The 9,186-nt window shown below is 45.8% G+C and overlaps 1 protein-coding gene across 6 annotated transcripts in view; it reads right to left on the bottom strand.

Annotated features, from left to right (window-relative positions):
• Nucleotides 1–901: 901 nt before the first annotated feature.
• Nucleotides 902–9,186, bottom strand: part of ACACA (acetyl-CoA carboxylase alpha) — a 237,437-nt gene continuing 229,152 nt past the window's right edge. For 5 of the 6 annotated variants that reach the window (XM_088152435.1, XM_088152437.1, XM_088152436.1 and 2 more), the window contains 2 exons: nt 8,300–8,436; nt 902–7,937 (listed from right to left, as the gene is read on the bottom strand). In XM_088152435.1, coding sequence (XP_088008561.1) covers nt 7,811–7,937; nt 8,300–8,436 — 264 coding nt within the window. In that variant the 3' untranslated portion in view covers nt 902–7,810. The remainder of the gene's footprint in view (nt 7,938–8,299; nt 8,437–9,186) is intronic. The other variant, XM_088152440.1, reaches the window with a different exon arrangement.

The following is a 9,186-nucleotide window of genomic DNA, read 5'->3' as shown; positions in this document are numbered from 1 at the left end:
GCTTTGCATCTGTATCAGTGTTAAATGTATCCCTGGCATATTTACTAACTTTAAAACTTATTTATTGACTTTAAGCCTAAGTGATCATCTTCCAAAATGTGACTGGACTGTTTGTTGAGTCACACACCTTCCCCTTTGTTTCCGAGGACCTGATTATGATTTAATTTCATTACCATTTTTTAAAGAAAGCCATTCGATATTTTTTAAACTCAGAGTTTGTTAAGCGCCTCAGACTTGCAATCAACAGGCAGATGCTAATTCATAAACAAACAATGCAAAGTTTGGTTCATTTAAACCTTACCTAATAGATATAGTCAAGCTAGTAACAAGCAGAGAAAGGACATCTTACGAATCTAAATTAAAAGCATTTTGGAGAGCCTCTGAAAAGATAATCCAGATTTGTGTAAACCCTCCAAAAGAAACAGATTGGGGCCATACAGATTGGAGAGGCAGTGTTCTCACAACACATTTGACTAGACTGTATAAATACCTAGCAGATGCGTTCATAAACCATTTGTTTAAGCTTTGGTAGTATTAAGTTTGGTTAGCTTTTTCATGGTTTATTGTTTTGTGTGAACCTCTGCCTGGTTGCTTTATGGTTCAGTGTGTTGACAATGGAAGAGTTAGGTAGCCAGGTAAGCTTATTGTGTGAATGCATCACCATTTTGTATCCATGTGAAGTTCTATTCCCATGGCATGCATACCCCTGATGCCATGCAGTAAACCCCACAATCTTGGGTCACTAGCAACAAACTAGTGTTGACTAGTTTGTGGTTCAAGATAGAGTGTGAAAATAGCCAGGCTCCAACTCTGGGGTGTCCTTTCTAAGCCACTCAAAGTCTTCAGATGTTGCCAAAGTGCAGTTCCATCATCCTTGGCCAGCTCTGCTGGGCTTGGTAGTTTAGCAGCATTGGACAGAACACAAGTTCCACCTTGGTTTAAGGAGAGCCAACAGAGGAAAGCAGGGCCAGCTGGTAAAACAGACAATACTTGGGTGGCCAGTGGTCTAATTAAGTATGGCACTGTCCGTCTATGCTGGCAGAATCCAAAATTCCTAGATTCAGGCCCTTGCATTTCAAAGGAAGCATGGACCAGTTGATGGTCTTAAACTCTGCGCCTGAAGTTCCAAGAGTTTTGCTGACACTCAGATTAGCTTCATTCCTCATTAATGGAGCAGTGTGTCTGATACGGGAGAACTATCCACTTCCCCTAGAAGATCCATGGCTGTGAGCAACTAACCCCTTTGAAAGTTGGTCCCTGGGGCATAGCAGCGTTGCCCTAAAGATGCGCAGAGTCTTGAGAGCCTTTGTCGGTTTGTTTTCTTGGCCCTGGAGATTTGGGATGAGGTTGCAATTCTCTATCTCTTTCCATGTCACTTGGGCAGTATCTACCCTTTTGAAAGGCATTCCAAGGCAAAGTCAAAAGGTTTAAACTAATTTTTTTTAAAGAAAGGGAAAATGTACAAGTAGCTCGCCGCAAATGTTTATCTTAATATCCTCAATTACCAACAGAATTTAAATGATTTTAGCCAGTTGTAAGGTGTTTTTTTTTTAATTGCAACTTGAGTACAAGGAGGAAGGACACAGTCTCTCTCCCAAATACAAATAAATAAATAAAGCAGGACCAAATTTCAACTTTCAGACAAACAACTTCATTTACAAGTGTGGCTCTAATTAGCTTCTGAATTAGTAAAGCGGAGTTTCCCCCCCACCGATCGGCAAAAGCCCTCGGGGAAGCCTTGGAATAGAGAGAATCGCATTTCCAATTATTTTGTTGAATTGCTAATTTAGTTATTGTGGCTGGCATAATTGTGATGGGTATTGGGTGTGCAATTCAATTTGTTTTAAATATTTCTGGGAAGGCTGATCGGTAATAGAGCTGACCTATTTCACGGCCTAAATTGAGAGAAGGGACTCAAGCAAGGGGGGCGGGTTGGGGTTGGGGTTGGGGAAGACAGGAGAAAAATGCGACTACAAAGCAGCTGTTTTTGTTGCAGCTTTATTTTGATCTCTCTCTGCCTCTCTTAAGATCACTGAGGCAACAAAAGGTTTAAATTAAAAGATGATCACACTTTGATCTGGCGGCATTTGAAAGCTTTCTCACTTTGGAGATACTCTTCTGGGCATTTTAAATATATGAATATTTGTTGCTAAAAGTGAATTTCCAGGGTTCAGGAGAGGCATCTGTTTCAGTCTTCCACTATACTGTATTTTTTAAAATGATCCATGTTCTAAAGCACATACCTCTCGCCAGATTTAATCTCGGCTCCCTAAAGGCTGAGTTGGAGTGGAACTGTCCGTTGTGCTGATTTTTTGCAGTTTAACACCCTTTCTGTGCAATTTAGGCACAAAGGTATTTTTATGTGTGTTTTTTAAAAAATACAATGAAAGAACCTGTTTGGGGGTAAACAGATTCATTTATGCAACCTACCTAGTAGGGGGAAAACTGTTCCATTAGCTGTACCTGCAATTAAATTCAGTTGAGTAGCAGTGGGGGAAATGGCTGTGTGAGTTCGTGCAGCCATTTGTAAAACAGTTTAATGCATGAAATTGTTTCAGCCACCCCCACTTTCCCTGAATGTTAAGAGGTGGGTTTTGTTGGATCCAAAGCATCAGTAAAAAAGGTAGAGACCATTCAGAATAACTCCACTTGCATTAGCGATACAGTCCGCATTCAGTGTCCACTCTACAAACACAAAGCCCTGAAATTGTTATGCAAATAGAATTTTAATTTGTCCATGTAACTGCCCGCAGCCTTTGCTAAACTTAAACATAAAAATCACATCACGTGTGCTTTACACAATGCTGTTAGGTTTAATCTATGGAAAACAGCACAACAAGATGAGCTGAACTATTCTTGGACAGATGTATTAGTTTATCTATCCTATTCCCTGCTAAGGCCGTCTAGATGGCGGTATGTAGGCAACACTGGCTGATCTCAGAAAGCTACATAGGGCTGGGTCTGCATCGGTGTTTGGATGGGAGACCACCAGAAAATCCTTGGGCTGTAGTCTAGATTAAGGTTTTTTTTTCCTTTTTAAAGCTTCTGTATTATTGCCAAGAAAACTGCTGAAGCCAACCAGAGCTCAGCTTGAAGGAGCTTTACTTTTAGCAAGCTGGAGTGTGGAGGTGAAGGATAGATGAACTCCCTCTTCTGTGTATTGCAACTGTTTTCCCTTACGGGAGCTCTCGGGGCAGCTATATCTTATCTGCTAGCCTAGGCCTAAGCCATCAGGGAAAAAGCAGAGGGAAAAAGTGGAAGTCAAGTCAAACAGGTGGGGGGGGGGAGAGAGAGAAAAAGTAGAACAGGCGTTGTGTTGTTCTGTAGCTGTAAAGGTATGTGGGAATCACCCTGGAAGACAGGAGGAAGAGCCGCAGCCTAGACAGTGGTCTGATAAGAGAAATCTGAGTCCAAAGGAGGGGTGGGGGTGGAGAAAATACCCCAGAAGGGACCCTCCCTAGTTCTCTGGAAAATGCAGGCAGGTGAGGGGGGATGTACTTTCAGACTTGCAAAATTCTGTAAAGATCCTGCTGGTACTCATGGTTTTGGTTTCCTGTCTGGATTACCCCAAAAAGCTGACATCAACACACTGCTCTTTGTAATGTGTGTGGGTTGGTTGGGCCCCTGAACTTTAGATGGGAACCGCTAAACTAAACGCAGAGTTGTTTCCTCCACCTGACAACAAAGGAGACCTTTCTGTAAAGGGGAGCCAGGGGTAAGCCCTATGGCCGTGGAGCCTGCACAGGTCTCTTGGTGTCTGCCCCCATGTTTTTGCAGCATGCAACCGGTAGGGTTGGCTCACTGCAAGGTAAGCACCACTTCCAGAATCGGCTGTATTCCCAAGAATGCCCTTGGAGTCCCATGGGGCCCATAAACACTCATTGGGGAGGAGAGGAGCCCAATGCTTGCTTTGTAGAAGGGCTCACCTGCCCAGAAAAAGACAAGATTGAAGTTGACAGCTGGGGTATTCACAGAGCCCATTTTCAGATTTACCCAATGCATTGAGCCATAAACTGATCAGACTGGCTGCTTTCGTGCTTAAAATAACCCAAATGAAGACTAAGCAAGCTTAGTGGGTTTGGGGAATGCATCTGCTGGATCGCTGTGCGGCCTGATAAAGTGGTTTGTGTGAGCAAACCCAGTGTATCCCGGAGGGCTAAGTTGGAGTGGTGAGGAACATCAACCGACAGAAGAAAATATCTGTAGCTCAGGGTTGAACTGTGGAGTCCTTGGTGCTCTCTGAGCTTGGTTGTTGGTCAGTGACGATGTTACCTAGTTGGGTAATGAAACATCTATGGGCAAACGAAGCACCAAGGGCTCCACTCTGACCAGTCTGCCTTCTGTTAAGCTGGTGTTACTTGTATGTGGTAGGAGAGAGGAACCCATGAGACTTTGCCTACTGCCTGGTGATCAAACAAGGCCTACTTTGGGCACTCTGTCTCCAAAAGTGTCCTCTGCGGCCATAGAGTTTAGTGGGTTCCTGGATATTGGATATCACTGCCTGTTGTCCAAAGACCCCTTTACGCCTGAAAGTCACACCAAGGAATACAGACACAAATTGATTGTTGGTTTTATTAAAAGAAAGTTGAGGTAAGTGAAACAACTCCAGACCTGCCAATTCTCTCAAAACAGAAGCCACTTAATACTTCCAGCAAGAGGTTCGTCCGAGTTTATTTCCACTAAGGACATAATGATTGCTGCATCTTTTAGGGCAGGGTTTCTCAACCTTGGCAGCTTGAAGATGTGGGGACTTCAACTCCCAGGATTCCCCAGCCAGCCACGCTGGCTGGGGAATCCTGGGAGTTGAAGTCCCCACATCTTCAAGCTGCCACAGTTGAGAAACTTTTAGGGACTGAGCAGATTAAGGAAGGAGCCAGAATATACGTCTTTGCCCTTTTTTCTCCCCTCCTCAACCGTGTGTGATGATCTGTTGATTTCCTAACTTTGGTGGACTAGAATTCAAGGTATAATGCTGAGAAGGTCGCCTTTCCACAGTGGTTCTTTTGGCAGCCTCCAAAGGCAGCTGCAAAAAAGAGTTGACGTGGTGTCGAAAGTAATGGCCAGTTTAAGGTTTAAGCTGGTGGAAACAAGGAATCCTTTGTAACACGTCAGTGCGTATGTTTTGTGTGAGGGAAGGAGGGAAGGAAGAAAAAAAAGGCAAAGATGGCCATGGGAATCTAGACTCAGCTCTTAAAAGGTTTGTTGGATAGATGTGACTCCCTGGCTGTTCTAGGCGTTGTTTCGAAAAATAATCTCAAATGCCCTGTGCTCTCTGCAAGCTGGGTCATCCTGGAGTTAAGCTGAACCTTTCTCTCTTTTGCTGTCAAGAGAGATTTGACTGAGGCCTATATTTTCTCTAAGGAAGAAATAATGGAAGAGGGTTTCAAAAAAGAAAGGCACTGAACAGAACCCCGGAGGAAGGATCTGATGGAGATTGAAGCCAACCATCCCCACCACCAGTCCCATAAGTGAGCCTTGAGACTCCTTAGCAGCCTTCTTGTGGAACATTTTTGAGTATGAACTATGTGGAATGGCATTATTTCATCACAAAATAAGTGGTTTGCTGAAGAATTTCCACCGCCCTTCAAACCAGGGGGCTTTGATGTCTCCAGCCTGCTCTAAGTTGCTACAGCCCTCCAGATGCTCAGGATGTCAGTTCTTATGATTCTCAGCCAGTAATCTCTGGCCGCAGTTTCTGGGGAGTGTGGGTTGGACTGCAACACATCTGGAAGTTGGGGAAGAGTGTGCTCCTTGAGCCATAGTGAGAGTTTCATTTCACACGCTTGGCACTTTTTCCAGGTTTAAAAAAAAAAACACGTGCATGGGGACTAGCTTCTCGATCTTGATTTTTAGTGAAGCTTGGTTAGTTATACTGTGATATAAGGATCCTTTCAACCCAGACCCCAAATTAGATTTCCTACCCCCCTCTATTTTTGTATTATGCTTGAGCAGGATGAATTTTAGTGCTTTGCAATGTATGAAAAACCAACAGCATTAATTCCAAATTACTGTTTTTTAAACAGGGAAATTGGGTTCTTGGTTTAGAAGGGAAATTAAAGCATCTGGTGTTTTTATTGCTGCTCCCCCTCCCCACTTGGAGCTAAGGCTGGCTTCAGTCAGGGGCTGGGGGGCGGGAGCCAAGGGCAGCCTCTCCCATCACAGCCACAGACCCAGAGGCAGGAGTCAGCTGTACATCTGAAGGGTCTCCCAGGCGCATGATATAGGCATGGTGTGTCTGCGAGGAGAAAGGAAATGCTCTCTGACCAGTTGAGCAGCCGATTTTGAAAAGGGGCTCCTAAATCTTGTTAATGGACCTGGGGCAGACACTTTCTCCAAACAGCAAGGCTCATGCCCCCCCCCAGTTCCTACCACAATTCCAAAATCCCATCCTGCAGGTTTTACTCAGTGCTGCTTCTCCAGCCCTGCATGTCTGCAAAAAAGCTCGCCTGCCCTCGGAGCCACCAGGACCCTCTTTTGCTGACACCCCCCCCCCAAAAAAGCCAGCTGCAGTTTCTAGCTCTTCCCCTCTTCCTGTCTGGAGGCAGCATGAAGGGACACTCTGGTGCTTCTCCAGCCAGTGGACTGGATGCAGCGGGGCTGTTCTGCTCATATTTAAAAAGGAGGGATTTCTTTTATTGGCCACAAGTAGCAACTTTCCAAATTGAATTAAGGCCATTTTCGTTTGGACAGATTCTCATGTTGAAGTAAAACTTCCTTCCTAGAGCAAAGCATGAGGAGGAAATTAGCAGGGAGGGAGGGGAGGGGAGGGGGTGCCAGCAAGCCAAAGACTTGCTGGCTCATCCTTATTCGGTGGCACTAACTTGCCCCCCCCCCCAAGCAACCAATGCTGTGGACCTCAGGAGAGGGAGAGGCACGATACCTTAAATAAGAGAGGCACGCACAAGCTGGGTTTGGTCCAGCGTGCCCTGGAACACGTGGTGCTGCGCGATAGACTTGTTTGGCCCCCAAAGACTACTTGCGTCCATGGTTTTCGGGACCTGAGGCTCCACCATAGCGCTACCTCTGGCTGCTTTGCGGACAAATACGGAATGAATGGAGGGAGCCCAGCCAAGGCGGAGTTGTCTGTGGAGGAGAGCGCAGTTGCGCTGAACAGTGTCTCAGAGAGGCAGAACGGGCCTGTCCCTGCCTCGAGGCGGAGGGAAATGCTCTTTCCTGATTACGGGATGAGCTAAGTGAAGTCTGACAGCCGCCCTCTAGGCACAGAAATGGTGGTCTCGCCATGCTGCTTCCAGCACGTGGGAATCTTTTTCTTTCACTGCCCGTCTCCTGCGGGACTAGTGCATGAACTGGAGGGCCCTGTGAAAAACGGGGGGAATCTAAGCAAAGCTCCTAAGCAGAAGAAGTGTGGCTCTTGTTTACCACGATTGTTGGCAAACTTGGGGCATCTTGGGTTTCGAGGGGCGATACGTTTAGTAACAGACAAACTGGCCAAAAACGAACATCAGCCCCTCATCTTTCCCCCCGCCCCCGCTTTGAATTATGACCTCGTGGTACAACAGGACCATTCTTAATCTCTGGATAAGTGCTGTACAAACAACCATTAGTTACAATATTGGTCCAGTCACTTTCTGTTAAATAAATAGGTACGATTATGTGACATCCATAAATTATTTTAGGGGGAGCCTGCACTCCTAGAGTCTTTTGCAACTAGAAGGAGGCTGTCTTCCATTGAAGTCTGATTTTTTAAAAAAATTAAAAAGTCAATTTCCAGCATTTCTTGGCAGGTCCATGTTGTGAGGTTGAGAGCAGCAAGCAGCCTCTTCTTTCCCACTGTGATGGGGACATCCTCTTACGTGGAGGCGGGAGAGTCCATTGTGGAAAGAATGCGCACGATCTCGGCCCGCTGGGTTGGTGATATGTGCTGGGTCATGTGGACGATGGAATCCATGGCTATCTCTGGATTAGCCTGGACCAAGCTAGGAGAGGAAAGGGGAAAGAAAGCGATTTCAGAAGCGGTGGACACTCCGTTTAGGGAGCTTAGCTCTGTGATCAGAGAAGCAAGTAGGTCTATGTAGCTCATAGCAAAGCAGAAGAAGCCTTAGCGGTCACCTTGAAAAGGTCCTGAAGGTGTATGCAGTGGGCAGAGGTAGACAAGAGATCTTGGGAAACCACAAGAGTTAAGTTTCATATTTATTATTCCAAATTAATCAACCCTGCAGGTTTTTCCTAGCCAGCAACTCTAAGATAGACCACTGGCATTTTATAGAAACCCCTATTTCAGAATTCCATCTCAAGTGGATGGAAAATGAAGCACCTGAGTGTTGTAGAGCTGTCTTACCTTCGTATCTGTTTGAGTATGTAGTCCCTGGAAATGTATTTGATGTTCTCGTCAACCACTGAGCGGACACCTTCTTCCTCTGCCAGCTGTTTCTCCAGCCACTCCACTAGGTCTTTGTTGCTATCCCACAAGTAGGCCTGCCAAGAAAAAGCTAGAGCTGTTGACGAGCTTAACGAAGGCATGATTTAAAGAACAGCTGTAATTAGGGAGCAGAGGACTTGCTGTGCTTGCAAAGAGTTCAACCTCAACCTCCCAAATAAGGCTGGGAAGAGTCTGGGGGCCCTGTGGTCTTCAGAGAGCATAAAAAGCTGCCTCTATGTCTTTAGACAAGGCTCTGCCCCGCTAGAAAATCTTCAGTTGCGTTTGTCAAAGCTACCTTGCTCTCCTTCCTTCTAATGTAACTTTCCTTGCTTGGTCCACCACTTAGGTCTTCTGGTCCCCTGTTCCTATCCAGTGGGGCCCCAAGCTAGCCTAATCCATCCAAATGTCACCTGACTCACATGCTGAAGCCACACTGCTATCTCCTGCCCCAATTAAACTAGAGGTACATCAGCTTTTTTTGGGGGGGGGAGAACAGCGTGAAAGAGAAAGCAAGAAGGAGAAGGAGAAGCAGCTGCTGTCTGGATCATATGGGAGTCAACCAGATGTTTCTTGGCAACCCCCAGGGAGGCCACCACCCTTTTTCTCTAGTGGCTGTGGGGAACCTGTGGCCCTCCGAGGTGTCATTAGACACCAATTCTCATGTGCTGCAGCTAACAGAAAGGAATTCTCTGGAGCACTAAATCAGGTAAGATAACTGCCTCGCCTCCTCAACAGGCTTCTCCAATTCTATCCGTATAAATTCCAGAAATTATTTATGCAGCAGCAGGAAAGCTGAACTATCTAGC

Source organism: Python bivittatus, unplaced genomic scaffold, assembly GCF_059951505.1.
Source record: "Python bivittatus isolate LINGU-HERP-01145 unplaced genomic scaffold, Pbiv_v1 ctg000690_np1212, whole genome shotgun sequence".
NCBI classification, from domain to species: Eukaryota; Metazoa; Chordata; class Lepidosauria; order Squamata; family Pythonidae; genus Python; species Python bivittatus.
The sequence above is the reverse complement of the archived record's forward strand: the minus strand, read 5'-3'. Positions and strand labels throughout refer to the sequence as shown.